Below are 17533 nucleotides of genomic sequence, written 5' to 3'. Positions count from 1 at the left end.
GCAGAAAAAATGCAGCTGGTATCGCACCATAATTAGGGGTTTACGCGTTTCAACTTTCACTGCCACTTTCTTCGAGGAAAATACATATTTTTCGACTGATAAAACAAGGAAATTGACTGTTTATGCTAATAGAGCCGCGCGGCAAACAATGTTACCATACTTTCACCGTGGCGTTAAGATAAAATACAAGGTAAGGAGAAATTCCTCGTGCCGATCGGAACGGGTCAAAGAACTCTCCGCCACGGCTGAAATCCTGATCGCGGGGCCGCTCACTCTCGTCCCGTCCGCGAAACGGATTATCCTGGCGAAATAGTCTGCGAACGCTACCCGAGGCTCGCGATCGCCGCATTGTATCGCATCGCGGAGGAATGCCACGCAGAAATACAGGAGCCAAGCTCGATCATCGATTTCTCGCTCTCTGTCCTCCTCTGTATCGAGTTAATTGGTCCGTAATCAGGTAAATAACGGAACAACCCGGAGAAGCAAGCTGTACGGGTATAAACGCAGAAACGGTCCGCTGGCTGGTAAGATTCTGCTTACGTGGCGTCATCGTAAGTGATAGTCCGCGCTAGACGGTGTTTTAGCCAGTCTTTATGAAACGCAGACATCTGATAAGAGACCTACTGGTATAATTTAGAAAAAAACGTGGAAAGGAACTGGTCCCTGAATCAGCCTGCACCCGTGCTTTTCCAATCGCTATCGCGTTCGACTTTCGCTTTAATTATCGTCCAACAATATCCCAATGGGCAGGATATCTCGGGCGCGCAACGGGCGAGATAATGGAAAACGCGAGTAACTCCATCGCGCATTATCGATACGAGCGAGTGGTACGATCGTTATAATTTTTCGGCCAAGCGGCGAAGAAAATGTTCACAGTGGCGAATTCAGTAGGCGTCTGAAGAGCGGCGAGCGTAACGAGCGAGCGTGTGCACAAGGTGGTACGACTCTGTGTTACCGTCTCGCGATGCCTGCGCGGTTTTCATAAAGAGTAGACAATAATCACGTTCGAGTGTCCTCTCCGGCGATGCGATACGCTGGGATTGCTTTCGTCTCCTATCCACCCCTGTCTCTACCCGTGCCTAAATTCTTTTCTCCTGCCACGACCACCGCTGGCAGTGCCATTACCGCGCGAATGAATGGTCCCGATGCCAATGATGATTCCTAGCCCTGTTCCTGTCCAGAGAGACCAATCACCGGTTGTGCGCGACACGCGAAGAACACTCTTTCCCCGACACGGTCCGGTAGCGTTTAACTTTACCGCGTATCGTTTTAACCGTATAGAGAGAAGCGGCTGATGAGGGGACACTCAGCATCAATTCACCGTGGTTAAGGCACAATCATTGAGGGCAAAGTCATCGGGGAAAAATAATTACAATCGGTCGCCTATATAGTGAGCGCCCGCGTACTCCACCAAGTCCCACGTCGTCTCTCCTACGCTCTTTCTCTCTCACTCACGCGCGCATACGTACTCCCCCACCCTTCGAGCCACCCTGGCCTGGCTCGAAACCCCTAAGTCACCCGTATCCCGGAACCACTTCACATATTCGCGGTTCGACGATCCTGTACAAAATCCTAGCCGTCGTTATACTTGGTGCTCTTTATTATTACGTTTTTCTTTTTTTTTTTTATAACGACACGAGACACACCGCGTCAAAGGTTCGAACCTGCACGCTTCGTGCGCGGCTCGATCGGCGAACAACAATACTAACGACATACTACTCTATTCTCTCCCCCCCTCTCTCTCTCTCTCTCTCTCTGTCACCCTTTCCGAATCATGTACTCTCGATTCAGATCGAACCGTCGCCCACCACGCTCGCCACGCGTGAATGTAATCGGGTACCGTCACGCGTCGCGACGTACAACCGTCGACACCTTCCCGCGTAATTCGTTACCTGTAATATAATGACTACACTAATGATTCCGTGTCGCAGACAAGCCGCCGCCATTGTGATAATCGCGTTTGTCCGCGTCGCTCGAGAACCAGGCGGCGGACACCGAGAGCTTGCGGGAAAAATGCGTATTATCGTACGGCTGAACATTTCGCTGGGCCAAGTGCAGTTGCTAGACTTTCTCAATTAAATTGCACCGAGAGCTATCGTGGTAGCAGCCGCTCGCAGAGATAGGAGAACGTTTCCATTACTGGCGCAACGCGTTTCAATGACGCGCGGAGGGAACGAGACGGGGAGAACGGTTCGAGAACTAAAACAGCGGTTTAAGGTGGTCGGTGGAAGAAGCCTGTCCAATGTTCTCTCGAACCCGCGGCCACTAAGGAGGCTGATCTATAAATAGCCAGCCGAACGAACACAGACGGTGTGACTAACACCAAAAAACAGGCATCGGGATGATCGGCCAAGGAATGTTCACCCCTTGCCGCCGAAGCTGGCTTTAAATCGATCAGTTTCGTACGAACGGTCACCTCCAACTACCTCCGCGCGGACGCTGTTACTGCCAAATTGTCAGGGCATTATACACCAATCGAAATAATCTTCCGTATGCACAGGCGCGCTCTTAAATCGGCTAATTTATCGAGGATCAATCCAGCGTCTAAGTTTACCGCTCGATAAACCGCGCGAGTACCGCTCCTGCTATCTGGAAACGCGATCTCCCAGTTGTTCCTAGTAATACATTGATACTTTCGCGGCGTACTAATTGCAGTAAGGGGACATAAACGCGCGCCTCAATGGAATCAGTTTACTCTTAGTCGCAAGTAACCCGCGACCTCCCCGGTTTCTCGCATTCGGCTACGGCTAAGATCGTTAACCCTAATGGCATTCCGGACACGTCCCGCGTAAACTTTAGGGCGGCTCGTGCGCGAACTTCCGGGAAGATTTTCTCCGCCCGATCGCCGTAACGCCTCCTCGTCCCCCCCGCCTCTCGATTCGATACCAAAGCCAAGCGATATTCTCGCCCGCCGATACGTCCAGAAACACTTCGCCGGCGTCCGGTATCGGGCCGATCGTGGAACGTACGCGGTGACGACCGAGCTCGTACCATCGCGTATCCGCGTAACAGCCCCCGGTGCGTTCTATTCTAGATTCATAACTATTTATACTAATGTCCGGCGACAGGGTCGCGTGGTGCCCAGCAGCAACTTCTTGGCCAACGTTGACCATCTTCTGCTTCTCATCAATGGTACATTGAAACGACGGGCGAACATGAATTTATCAACGGGAAGCGAGTACCACCAGCGGCGAGGTACACACCCGTGCGCCGCGTTTTGTCCCCGCTCGGCTCGGCGCGCGCCTAAATTTATTCGCGAGCCGCGCCGTCCGGACGCGTCGCGAGGTACCCGCGGTGTTCCCCGCTGAATTAAAATCTACGTTATCGCGACTAATTAGTTTCCTCGTACGCGCGGCCAATGAGGCGGGGGACAACGTACGGAGAACGAATGGCGGTATCGTCCGTCTTGTACCGTACGTTCGAGCGCGGGCCGAGCGTGCAGAACGGAAACATGGGCGCGGAGTGCGCGCAAGAAAAATTGAATTACAACGAGCGTGCGGCTGATAGAGGACGAAAGTAAAACACGCGGTTTGTAGAGGGCGGGAGGAGTTCTTTCGTTCCTCCGGTGCAACACACGCGAAAGACGTTACGGAGTTATTCGGAGCGCGATTATGTACACGATGATTCATATTTCAATTTTCTCTTTGCCAACTATCCGTCGATCGAGAACGAGAAATGCCTCGGTTACTCTAATAATCATGTGATACACCGGGGGTATCTTATCTGTGCTTGTACACCGAATACAGCCGCACGATAATGCTGCATTTCGTGCTGTTTAATGTTGAATTACCGCGAGGAATTCTTCGCAAATGAGAGGAGAGAGGAAACCGTGCTCGCGATCGTCCGACGCGATGCACGCTCCGACCGAGCAGATACACGGTTCGCGTTTCGAATGCGAACGCGATGCATCGCCGATGACTGAGCGTTCTTGCGCTCTTCGCGTCCGGAAAAATGGAAACAACCACGAGGCGCATAAATTCGCGAGGCGCGGGATCGCGGGAGGAAAGGGACGCGCGCGGGGACCCAAGGAAGAAAGTCGAAAGGAACGAGCGTTGAACTTAGGTGCGCGACGCTGGCAAATTTTTCATTATCTCGCGCCATAATCTATTTACAGAAAAGATTTAAAGCTGGGACGTGCGGTGCTCCTAGTCCCGGGGTTACCGAATTCATTATGCATTTAAAAATATTAACTTTACTAACTCTACGGTTTCTTCGTCTCTTTTTAAAACGAGCGGAGGGCGAGAGAAAGAGAGGGAGAAATACAAACCCATGCGGAAGAACGATAAAACTTGGCGATTCTTCCCGCGAGCTACATTTTTCTTCCCCCGCGAAATATGTAATTAATTAAACAACGTTATTTCGTAGTTTCCTCGATAAGATTACGCTAGCGACGCGTCGGGTTGCGCAATTATAGACAACGATATTTCAACGATATATCTTTGGAAACGTCTTCCTCTAAGAGCAATAATTAACCGAATTAAATAATTGCCGTTGCCACTATACTTCCAAGTCATATTTCAAGCGCGATACATGTTTGGAGGTATACGTCGCAACCGCTGTCGCAATTAAATTTACGCGAAACTAAGAATAACTAACGCTCGAAATAGATTCTTGTTGTCATTGGTTCACTAGCCGATATTCTAATCTCGCGGCATTAAATCGACCGGGCAACATCTCCGGGGTACCGATAACTGCGGGACGAAATTATGCGTGGACCTTTTGCGAACGAGTTTCTCAACGATAAACGCGCGAACGGCGTAAACTGCGCGCTTATTCGGAACGGAAATCAGCGTCGAGGAAAAATTTAGCTTTTCCAAAATTTATAATCCACCCCGTGCTCTTCTCCCGCGGGGTGCGCGTACAAAATTAGTGCGCCCGCCGTGCGCGTTTGCCCGCCCAGCGATATTAAGTGGCCCGATCGCGTAAATAAATGAACCGATGAGAGCCAGCTACATACCAATCCTTAGTACAGTTGGCTAACTATACTTGAAACTTCCGTGACCGCGAGGCGAAATATACCAAAGTCGCCAGGAATGGAGCAAAGAGCAAATGCGTCTGCTAGAGGGACGAACGGTAAATCTGTCTCATCGTTTGGCACGCTCGTGTTCACCACCTCGAATGAATTATTTACTTATCAATTATTAAGCGGACTCGTCGTGTACCGCTTAAAGATTTATGCGTCCACCGAGAAATTGTCTCTTGCGTTTTCGCGCCGCCGTTTCACAACAGCACCGCGCGATATTTATGACGTTTAGACCGATTTCAAGGTTGCCATTAAGCCAAATATAAATAATATTGCAGCCTATATCCGTTTGATCCGCGCCGCCATCGCGAGCGATCGTTCATCGGTTCGATTACACCAGCCGCGGATAATTTCGAGCCGGGTACGGGTTGCGCGGTTTCTTAGGAACGCGATAGAAAATTGCTGCCGTTGGTGCACGGGCAAACGCATCAACCACGGCTGTTGCGAGAGAAAGTCCACTGGTGCGTGTCTGCCTCTCGAACGAGCTGATAGGACTCGAGATAACGCATCTATTGATACATGCTTTTAGGATCAGACGGTAAATATAATAGTTTATCGGACGTTTAATTTAAAACGGCCAATTGTGCGCGAATGTTATTACCGTAAACGCGGAACGGCGACTGTGCACGGTAGTATCGGCGCGAGCGCGAATTCTTTCTCAGGCTTCCCGGAATAGGAGCAAAATGGAGCAAAGTCTGACGGCGGAACGAAGAGTCGAGCAGTATAGCGACGTCGTACACAGCCGAGCGGTAAATCCATCGCGTCGTTCGGTATGTAAATCGCTTATCGCTTCGAGTGGACCACTCGGTATAATTAGGTAGGTAGGTAGGCAGCTAGGTAAGTAAGTATAGGTAGATAGGAATGGCATCATGCGCGCCGACATGTATCTACACATCTAATGGCGAGGAGGACGAGAGCAACCTCGCGGAATTAGGCTCTTCCGTTGTTTCTATTACAAAATAGATGGCACGATATTGCGGGGCATCAGTGGCGCAGCTAATCTCTACTTCTTTTTCGCCGCGTGATATCGTTGCGCCGCTCGATAACTCGACGAGGCACCGCGAGTTATTCGGGACGTTGCACGAATCGAACGACGGCGAAACCTGTCGATCTCGAGATCGATATCGCGCGCGAAACGCGTCAACGATTTATATCGTGTCGCGTGTTTTCGTGGCCATCGAATCGAGAAACGGGATGTATCGCTGCTGCGGAAAAAACCCCGAACGTCTCCGCTTCTATTTCGCGCGGGATTCAATTGGATTTCGATTATGTTCGCGCGTGCAATTATTTAGAGGGCCCCGGAATATGGATCGCACTAATTGATGTAACGGTTGGAGGACAAGATACGAGTACACCTGGCGAATCGAGCTATCCGTGTGCGATACATAGAGCAATCGACGTTGACGAGCATCGCACGAAACGTTCATGAACGATACGTGACAGGGGTCGGGGAATTGATGTGCATAACACCGTGGCGGGTCCGTCGCAGTCAAGATCCGTAATCGATCCGGGCAAAAATATGTCGAAGCTACCGTCGTGGCTACACACACGGTTCCACGCGGGAAGTTTACGAAAGTAGCCGATAAATCGGCGACGGGTGGCGCGGCTGCCGAAAATTGGCACGGAAGAGGCGATCGTCGCTCTAAATTAATCTCGTAAAGTGTATCCACAATAATTTAATACGCGTTTCGAATGGCCTGGACGAATTTATAGCGTAAATAACACGGTACATCCAGCGAGCTGATATCATTAATCCCGCGACGTCGGACTGTGCTCGGTTGGCAAGGGTTGGGGGTTGGAGGGGGCGACGAGAAAAGCTACTCTAGCTCCGCGCCGTTCCTCCTCCCTGGTTTCGTACGCGATAAAAGCCAACAAATCATCGCGATCCAAGATGTATCCGTAACCATTAATCCGCGGCTGCATCCTCTCCAGCTACTTAACGGCACTAGGTGAGTGCAACGAATGTCATCCTCTGCCGCAGCCCCATGCACTGTCGTTCCGCGATGCAGGCCGGTCACGTGACCGACAGGAAGCTACCAATCGTCTTGCACGATTATCCCGGTCACCCTCTTTCCCCGCCAACGGGGACATACGGAGCGTCGTGCATCGTGCAGCGGTGCACGTGCGTGTGCTCATCATATGGTTCGAGCGTGCCGGTGTGCGTCAGCCAGCAGGGCATCAGGGACAGCGTTAAATAGGATTCACGAGCGAACGACCACGTACGCGTCTCCACGCACACGTTCGAACGACGATACGAGCGTACGCCGGAGCGTGAACGCGTAGCCACCGCGAATTTCTACGTGCACGCGCGACGTATACACACGCGACGAGACGCGGCGCGGCGCGGCGCGGCGCGACGCAACCAGCGCACCGTCGAGAGTCGCGACCAGTAAACCGCGCTACACATTATCATAAATGCCCGCGCGCTGGAGACCGTCCCACGCGTAAATCTGTTTCGCAAATTGCGCGAGTGGGATTATGTCATCTTCCTACAGTCTCTTTCTATCGCGTACACCTCCTGACACGAGCGTGTGTCCCTCCGTTTGACACGACACGGGATGGATGGAAGCGAGCCGTCCTTCGACGCTCTTCCATACGCGACTTCCTTGCCGCGGTACCGATCCCTCGAGCGTAAGGGTTACGATCGCGTGAACGCCACTCGGGAAACCTGTACCGCGAGATCGGTCTTGGTAATTGTACTGTTTTTGCTTTCTTTCTTTTCTCGTTTCCATCGACGAACGATTTTTAATTAACCAGAATCGTAGAAGCGGCGAGTTGCGTACGATTGCTAAACGTTTCGCGGAGGTTGTGAAATCTGGTGAGACAAGGCAGATAAATAAACGTCGCTTGTATAATGAGCGTGCGGAGCGTACTTATCTGCGGTAAAACAATATTGTGCAAACAATAGTGCGCTCAGATAAGAGGCTGGTGCAAAGAACGGAGTACGAGGAGCGCTCGTTCCCTGGCGAATCCCATCGAACGGCTGAAAATTATTTTTCTCCCGATCAGCCGATAAACGTCCCGTAGTTAACTCCGACGAGGCCATCGTTTCGCGACGATTATACTAATTGCCGGTGATACTCGTTGCTGTCTGTCGTGTGATAATAATAAGACAGCCGGCTAATCAATTCCGATTGTAAAAGAACTAACCTTGTCAGCTCCTTTGGCTCACAAATTAGGAATTTTTATGCCGCCCTCGCGCCATCCGATGAAGAAACACATTTGTAGCTTTTGCACGAGCGAGCTTGCGAATAGCGGAACGTGGAACATAAGAAGCCCGGGAAAATCCAGTTTTGCTAGCGGTGTGCCTCTGAATCTCCCGATCGAGCAAGCGAAACAACGTTCAGCCCGGCTCTCGGCCACTTTCCTTCGCGCACGTTTCAATTAGCACACGCGTACGACGTCGATCCGGAATGTAATTGCATTATCGTCAGCCGAGATTAAAACAAGCACTCGCGTACCCAGTGACGCAATTGCCGGAGGAAAAAACGGGCGTTGTATGCGCTGCGGACGAGCGGCGTACGAGAGCGGCCGATTGAGAAAATCTGAAAACTGGAACGCGTATCGTCCGTTGTCTGCTCGAAAAACCTCTTCGATCTCTTTCGACGGCAGACAGACAGACAGACAGACGGTGTCGCAAAAACTGATAAGACCGCACCGGCTGCGAGGAATTTAAAGTGCGCCGCGTGGGTATCGCTAAGGGAATTATGCCTCTTCGATTGAATGCAACGACGCGACGCTGCCACCTCCAGCCGCGTCGGAAAAAGACTTTTACAGCCTGTCTTTTATGTTAATCAACGATCGAAGCGATTCGCGCGAGGCTGAAACGTTGCTGATGCCGATGCGATCGCTCGTTGCGAAACTGCCACGCGGTCTTAAACCAACTGCCGCGGGAATTCAACCTAGAAAACGGAGAACGATAAAGACGACTCGTCGGGGTATCCGGAACGAAACTGGAGCGGCGTAGTTCCTCACCCATTTCGGCGCGGTGATCAACAGCGGTACACTTTGATTATCCGCGACGGCCAATTGCGAGCGAGATAGATAAGACAGTTTAGGTTGCAGTAATTTTTCCAGAGCTCTAGTTGTTGTTTATTCCCGAGTAGAATGTACTCTTATCAGCACACGGTCGCAGATGATATCGCGATCCGTCTGGCTCACGGTGACACGGTCGTACGATTCGCATTTACACGCGTGTCGCTGTTTCCCGCGGTGCGATGTAAAAAGAAAAAAAAAAAAAAAGAAAAAGAAGAAACGAAAGGGAAGAGAGAAAACGAGACGTTAAGTGTTTTCCTTAGCCACGAGATTTTCTGGGAATCTACCGTGCGGTTTCGTTTCACCGGTGAACCGAATAGTTACGTTCTAAAACGGCTGACCCGATCATCAAAGGGAACGATGATTCGAGGAAGAAAGAGTTAACTCGACTGAGTCCGAAATGGGCCTGCTGTTATAAATACACTTCCACGCGAAAACAACTCTTCGTTAGCTTTGACTCGTTTAAATTAGATTTAGGTACTCGGCTGGATGTGTTGCGTAACCATTCAGTCCTGATGGCCTATACGTTTACGAACAGACTCGAATCACCTCCGCGCTTACAACCGCTCGAAACGTATTCCTCGATGCTGATAAAAAGAGAGAAATAATTCGATACTTTTCCCCCTGTTTATTCGAACTGTACGCGCAACGCTCGTTTCCTAAAGAGTTCTACATTTTTACGATACAGGCGGTCCATTAAGAGCCGATACAAGGGGGTGACGTTTCCAAAGGAACTCCACGTCCACTCGACGCGGTGTAAGGGTGATTTAACCGACGCGGAGCGCTCCTTCTTTAAAACACCACGAGGAACTTACGTCGTTCCGTGGAATGGGCGAAGTTGGATTGGATGATTATCGCGGGGAAATATCGGAGTGAAAGAAGAAAGGAAAAAGAAACAACAAGCACCGCGACGATAAAGAGGCGTCCATGCAAAAGCGATGAGGGCCTACATTCGAGCAGTGCCTACGGGCAACGTTCGCGTGTGCATCGACGACGACGCAGGTGAACACCCACCGGTATACACGCGCGTCCCTGCTCGGTTTCAACTGTTTGCGGATCCCTCTTTATGTCCCTCATCCTTCACGCGCGAGCTTTCGTCGCGGACCTCGTTGTGTACGAATCCGCGCGCGGTAATTGATTCATGATAGAACCGCGAATTCAAACAAGACCGATCTACATTTTGATATGCCGTCGCTCGCAGTTCACTACGGATCGCGATGTCGCTCTATTATGTCACCAACGTTGTTGCGACGAGATACATCCCGGCGAACGCGGCCTGGTCTGCTCGTGATCGACTCTTTTCACTGCCGCGACAGAATGGCCAAGCTCCCCTGTCGACATCGCGCTAAATTCTCTTCCCTTGCTCCTCGACGGCTACCAGCGTGCCCCGCGATATTATATAAGACGATCACGAGTCCAAGTATCAGACGAGGTGCGGCGAAACGTGGTAAACAAATTTTCCCGCACACGCCAGTCCCGTGTCGCGGCGTTTTACTCGACAATCCACTTTTCGCGCTTCAATCGGAACGGTTCGAAAGTTATCGCTACCAACTACACCAGCCGCGACCTGTGTACTTTAATTTCATTACGATGCGGTTGCATGAAACGCCTTCGAGTCGATGGAAATGCTTCTCGTTTCCATGCCGTCGCGTCGGCACACGCGACGATCTCGTTCCAGTCGACGGTGAACACGGTAGAATTTTAACGAGCCGTACTCCCGATCCCGCTGATTAATCGCATTCCGATACAACATTCTCCTATACGATTGAACATTCTTCCGAGGGCATTTGCAATTTGCCCGCGGACAACGATGAAACGGCGCGACGCCGGGCGAGCGCGATCCGAATTGCAAGACGGTAGACGCGGACGATTATTGCGGTTTATATCTGGGCGGCGCATCGGCCGTCCCCCTTTGTGTACAAATCTGCGTAATAATTGATACGCGATGGGATCACGAGCTCAAACACGAACGGTTTTAATACGGCGACCCGCGCTCAATGTCCAGCAGCATCGTACAGGACCTCTATTATAGTGAACAGAGAGAGAGAGAGAGAGAGTGGAGAGAGCGGCAAACGAGGTTGCATCGGGTAACGCGACCAATGCGGAACGAGTGGATAATGATCGGGTTCTTCTTTTTTTTTCGAGCCCATCCCCCGCGAATCGCTCCTCCGTGTCCCATAGGGAGAGCGTGGAACGCTCTTTGTACGCTGCGATTCTGGTACTTTCGTCCTCCTGCACAATGACGTCGATGGAGGAACCTCTCTCCTCTCTTTTTACGAAAAGAAACTATGCGATCCCGCGCGACGTTAGCAAAAAGTGTAAAACGCGGATCGGGACTGGATGAGAGCAAATACCAACCAGGCGGTATTATCCTCGTAACGATTTTCGAAATCGTGCGCGAGCGAAACCCGAGGCGTGAACGCCGCATCCGCGTAGGTCAGCGAGCGTCGAAGTTCGGGATTGGAATTATCTGGCCGGCGTCGAAACGAACCGAACGTATACGATCCGATGACCTTATCGCGATATTATTCATGATGCCAGCCGGATATCTGGGAAATTGTCGTCGGAGGCGACGCCATGATCTTGTTATAACGAGTCGCCGTGCAAACCGACGGTACATCACAATCGCTGAATGATAATTTAATGTAACGACCCGCGTTAGTGCGGCGATCGCAAATGAACGGTTCCCGTGTTAAACGCGCCTACGAGGACAGACGCGCGCGGGGTGGTTGGCCAGAGGGGGAGGCATATTTGACACGAAGCAGTCACGGATCGGCAAATCATCGAATCATCGGCGGTACTCGACAACGTAACAAGTCAACAGGCGGTCGTTATGTATATTGACGAATACTTGCCGCAGTTGCGGCGTCGATGCCTGTTTCTATTGACAAATATCCGTCGCGGGGGCGATGATGCATTGCCGTACACGCGCCGTCGGAATGACACGGAATGCGTATTATCGCGACAAAATGAACCAACTCCTAGGAATTCGAATGCCTCGCGTCGATATCGGTTGCGTCGATACCTCGTCGTCGTTCCGGCTTCGTCTGGACCCACACCGTCGTTCTTCGAACGATTCGTCTGCATCTTCTTAACGTGACCGAGTCGTCTATATTTATTGCACGTAAATGCAACGATATCGCGATTGATATATATCGTGCTGGTCTCGTCAGCGTTTCGACAATCGACCAATTATCAGGAGGGGAACTGCGAAATCCGTAATGACACGATGAAGATGTTGATGCCGCTTTTGTATGACACGTTCGCGCGTCCCGTGGCACGGGATGGGAAATAATAAAAACGATCGGTCGCGACGAATTGAAGAATCGACGAGGACAATGCCGAGTGGCGTTGAAGTGGCTGTGACGGATGATAGGCGGCACGAGGATCGTGGTAGATCGCGAAAGTGCCGGAGGAAGCAGCCGCGATACACAACGTGTAACAATGGAGCCAATATCTGTAGAAAGGTGGTGCTCGTAACGTGCACACTCGACGCGCTGGAAACAAATGTCGTACCTATGCGTGACAACCCTTATTGCGGCGAGGGGGCGGTGTGTTTGTGAGCTGCGTGTTTATTGCTCGACCTGGCAATAATAACTGGTTATTATTCATTACTCTGGCGCACCGTGTTCGGAACGCACGAATGTCGCAGTTAACTACACGGCGCGGCAGTGGGAATCACTCTTTTTTTCCTTTCTTTCCTTTTTTTCGACTCCTCTCGAGCCGTCGAGGACACGATTCGTGAAATATCGCGCTGCGACTCCCCTACGCCGGTGTCGGGGGAGAAAAAAAACCGACGCGTTATAAACTACCGGAGAATTTACGCTACGCGAGACGTCCAAGGATCCATTCGGATCTATAGCTTTTAGAAACATGATCAGACGTATTATCGATTCGCCTCTGCGCGAAGAAACGTTTCCACGTTTGTCCGCCGTCATAGATTATCTGGTACCGTCCACGTTCGCGAATCCCTCGAAGACCGGATACCTCGAGAACGTTTTGTGTACTCGGACGCAGCGATCATGGTATGGGAGAGAGAGAGAGAAAAAAAATACGATATACGAAGACTCGTGTCGCAAACGCGAGGCATGAATAAGCCAACGGGCAAAGGTGTGGTTCCCAGGCGTCCACGGTAGGAAATCGCTCACTGGGGAAGAAAGATGGAGAACAGAAGCCAGGAGCGAACCAAGACGTGATTAATATAAAAGTGGGCGGAGCCTGGTCTGGCCGGAAGTAGCCGAAGAGGGATGCTGTGCCGTGCCAAGCAAGCGCGAAAACGGGGGTTATAGTGGCACAACTGTGTGTTGGTACACGGTACCGTATGTATCTTCATCGTATGCGGCCGCATACACGCCCGCTGCTCCCGCTAAATGTATGCGTGGAACGCACGTGTATGAACGCAGAGAAACCCGGACGGACGGACGGGTGGTACGTCTGAGCCGTGCACGGTGGAAGAGGTGAGAAGATGGGTGAGCACAGCCCGTGGCGGGGATGACGCGGAATAGTACACCACGATTGACATGCAACACCCTTCGACCGATCTGGACCTTCGACGGAGCGACGAGGAAGGCGTGACGGAAACTGCGAATCGTCGTCGCCGGGTAACGAGTGCCTCGCTCGATTTCGAAGCGTTCGATCGACGATACCGCGCACCAGACACCACGAAATAAGCACCTCGGATCGATCGGGACGCGGTGGACCACGCGGTGGTGATCGAACCGTTCGAAACAGAGTACACCGTCGATCAAGAATTCCCCAGCACTTTCTCGCATCGACGCTCCGTCGTCACTCCGCGCGAGCCCCTTTCGCCTTTCGCGGCGATCCTCCGCTGTCAGCGTGAGCCGCCGCCTTCGAATTTTGTCGAAATCGTTGGTCAGCCAAAGGGACCAGAAACAGATGGCCGCACGGAGCACCGTGGCAACCTTGGAGGAGCACTAGAAGACGGAAAAAGGAGAGAGGATAACCCGGGGTGGGTTAGTTGATTGGCGAATATGGGATCGAAGGGAACCGGGCGATTCACACAGGGGTTTCGGAGACGCGGGGTGCAAGGGTTGACGCGCGGGGGTGGCCAACCCCACCTACTTCTTTAACGCCCCCAAGTAGGGTAGGACCGCCTCCGTCTCTGCGTTGTTCCACCTACTACACCCCGGGACTTCTGCAGTCTCATACCTACACCACCCACACACCATCGTCCTCCCATAGCTTCGTCTACTCCCATTGACTATATCCTCCTAAGAAAAATCACCTTTATTCCCAGGTAACGCGAAGCGTTCTTCGATTGAAGCGCAACTGCCATTACCGAGCGAATATACCAAGCAGGCCGCCATCCTTCGATGTTTCGTTGGATACGTCGCGCGGATAAATAACGAAGATTGAAACGTTATGGTCGATCGATAATTTTCCGTTTCCAACTTTAGAATTACCATCCGATGACTAGCCGGGTCTTATTGTCGTATTTGTATTTCAATTTTCTCCTCCTTTTACGTTTCTTTTCTTTTTTTTTTCTTTTTTCCTTTCTAATTACAGTCGCACACGCGCACGGTGTTAAGAGCGATAAATTGTAGTCGAAATAGAATGATAGCAAGCAATATACACGCGAAATGGCTTGCAGTGAGTTGTTGAAATACTTGAGCCAATAACACAATGATTCATATCGTCGTATTATATCTTTCAAATCTCCAGGCAGCGGTCAAAGCAGGCCTATTACTGCCAAGATTATTTTTAGGAAAAATGCGTTTTGCCGGAAAGATTTCTGTACTAAGGCAGGTACGCATTTAGTTACTCGAGCGTAGTTAATCTTGGAACTGTGTAGCGAGATTTATTTGACCAACCATTCTGGTTGTCCGGTGCACCTATTTGTCTTGTCAGGATCGTTAAAGTGTCATTTCCACGAATATCGCCCGGTCCGCTCAACGTAAGATCAATCAGAAAATCCCAAGGCAAAGGGCCATTTATCTATATTATAACGAGGCGTGTGTCTACCACCTCTGAGCGACAAAATACGATAACTCTAAACTTGGTTTCATTGAAATACTAAACTCTCTGCCTCTCACGAGTCACGTTGACGCGGCCCACTGGTTCATTACTTTTGGCGAAATAATCAATGCGTCCGCGAAATCGATCGTATACAACTAAAAATTTAATATCCATTTCCGTCGATTCTGTTTTCGCAACGACCTGGTTCCACTGGCGGAAAATCACGTTGCTTCTCATTAAACATGTAACAGCAATTTCAAGTATTTCCGTGCCAGGTGTCCTAAAACCGATGTTAGATCGAAATCGTGTCAACGTGTTCTACGCTAATCGAGGCACCCCGATGCGTCCGTACCGATCCTCGACGCGCAACCCCCCGATCGCGTACCTATCCTCGCGGAGACGTTACATTCCCCGACCCGCCCACCCACCCTCCGTACCCAGTGACAAAACGAAACAATTCGAAACAAGGGACAAAGAGGGGAGAAAAACAGGGTGAAACAAAAGCGGCGCGCACACCAATGAGAGAAGGAAGCGATAGAGATGCAAATGATTGGAAAAAAACTGAACAACAGTCCTCTGGTAACGACAGCGTGCAAAAGGGACTCGTCGACGGCACGTGGCGATCATCATTGAGTAAGAGCAACGCAAAGAACGGTGAATGAAGCAAGCGGCGGAGAATGATGAGACAAAGAGACGGACTTAAACGAGCAGAGAGAAAGAGAGAAAGGGGGAGAAGAGCGAGAGAAAGGGAGAAAGAGAGAAAGAGAGAGAGAGAGAGCGGATGACGCAGAGAGATGCAACCGTACGATTGTATTCGATCATTGACAGGCAGCTAGGCAGCTAGGCAGGCAGGTAGTCAATCAGGCATCGGGTGTCATAAGCAGTGCAGCGAAGACGAAACAAGTGTTGCAGAGAGGGTGAAGTAAGGTGTCTCTACCTGGACGGGTCTCCAGCGTGGTTCCAGCATGTCCCGCTTCCTCCTCGTCGTCTCGCTCGTGGCTGTCGCCTGTTCCTCCGTCCTTCTCTTCGTAAAAGTATTTTCCGAAGAAACGAAACGAAGACACAAGACCCGTATCCCGTTTCTCCTCTATCTTCCACAGTCTTCGTCCTGGCAATTCGTACCTTTCCTCCCTGTCGGTCTTCACCACCCGCCCACCCCCTCTCGTTCCTCTGTCCCTCTGCCACCTCTCTACCTTTCTCCGTCTCCCCCTTCCTTCCCAACCCCGCAGCTCCTCTTCCAACCCCCCCTTTGTTACACTCTTTCTCTCTTTCTACTTCCTCCCTTTACCGTACTCTCCACTTTCCTTCTCCTTTATCTTTCCCTTATCTCAGGCCTATTTATCGAGTTATTTATCGCACGTGTCAATGGTCTATCTATTTCTCTGGTCTCTCCTCCCTCAAAGCGGGTCCACGGATCCTCCACGGGGTTCTCTCTCCGTTGCTCTCCGTGGGACACCTTCCGCGTGCGCCGCGCCACGTGTCTCTCTCCTCCTCTGGGGAGAGAAGTACGATGCGTCGATTTCTCTCGCGCGATCGCCGTTCTCTTTAATATTTCTCTAGCCTCTCGCCCTCTTTCTCGACCCTCTCGTTCTCTGGCCGATGCTACGCGACCGCCGACTACGCGTCCGGACGATCCGTCTATCTGTTGACGGAGCAAAGGGAAAATGCGGCAATACGTATCCCCGCGTGTTGTTATCCTTGTAAGTGCTGCGTGGTATTTTTGATAGGAGGGTTAGAGGGGGTGGTAGTGGTTGGTGGTATATTGTGACGGTGCGGTAGTGGTGGTGGTGGTGGTGGTGGTAACGACGGAAGGCGCCCTCTCCCGCAAATCGGACCTGACCAGCGTCGTGCTCGTCCACGTCCCTCGGTCTTTATCCTCGTCGCCGTAATCGTCGACGTCGTCGTCGTCGTTGTCGTCGTCGTCGTCGTCGTTGTCGTCGTGGTCGTGGTCGTGGTCGTGGTCGTGGTCGTCGTCGTCGTCGTCGTCGTGGTCGTCGACGCAGGGAAACGTGCGCTGAACCGTGCGGAATTGAGAGTGTGGTTTAAAGAAAAAGGGGTACCGCGCGCCGGTGGCTGCCGTCGCGACTGTGCGACGCTCGGCACCGCTTGGCCGCGAAACCCTACGGCCGCACCGAACACGCGGCTACTGAGTCGGCGCACTCACACGACCTCCCTCTGTCTCCATCCCTCCCGCGCCGTTTCGTTGCCTCCTCGTTCCACGTTCCTATCCGAACCTATCTCGTTCCTCGTTCCACGTTCCCCGTCGTAGCCCCGTTTCTCTCGGACACGCTTCGCCCGCGAGAAGCCTCCGCTACCTCCACGTAACTCCTTCTGCCTTCGTGTCTGTCGTTCTTTTCTCTGTCCGCGTCTATGATTCTCGCCGACCTCTCCCTCCCGCCCTTCTCGTTGTCACCCGCGTCTTCTTGGATATTCCGTCGAGCACTTAACCGGCTCCTCCTTCGTAAACGCGCTCACGCTCCGGTTCGAACGCGTCGCGGC

The 17533-nt window shown here is 51.7% G+C and overlaps 1 protein-coding gene across 21 annotated transcripts in view; it reads right to left on the bottom strand.

Annotated features, from left to right (window-relative positions):
• Foxp (forkhead box transcription factor P) overlaps positions 1–16191 on the bottom strand; it is a 187124-nt gene extending 170933 nt beyond the window's left edge. For 6 of the 21 annotated variants that reach the window (XM_076909308.1, XM_076908889.1, XM_076909196.1 and 3 more), the window contains exon 1: positions 15972–16190. Coding sequence is in view for 15 of the 21 variants with exons in the window: in XM_076908889.1 (XP_076765004.1) it covers positions 15972–16001 (30 nt within the window). In the remaining 6 variants the exon portion in view is untranslated. Of the gene's footprint in view, positions 1–8173; positions 8496–15971 lie in introns of those variants that run through there. The other 15 variants (XM_076909059.1, XM_076909102.1, XM_076909147.1 and 12 more) reach the window with 4 other exon arrangements.
• Between the last annotated feature and the right edge of the window lie 1342 nt (positions 16192–17533).

The sequence above is a fragment of the Xylocopa sonorina genome, chromosome 1, assembly GCF_050948175.1.
Source record: "Xylocopa sonorina isolate GNS202 chromosome 1, iyXylSono1_principal, whole genome shotgun sequence".
Taxonomy (NCBI): domain Eukaryota; kingdom Metazoa; phylum Arthropoda; class Insecta; order Hymenoptera; family Apidae; genus Xylocopa; species Xylocopa sonorina.
Note: the sequence above shows the minus strand (reverse complement) of the source record. Positions and strands in the feature narration are given on the sequence as shown.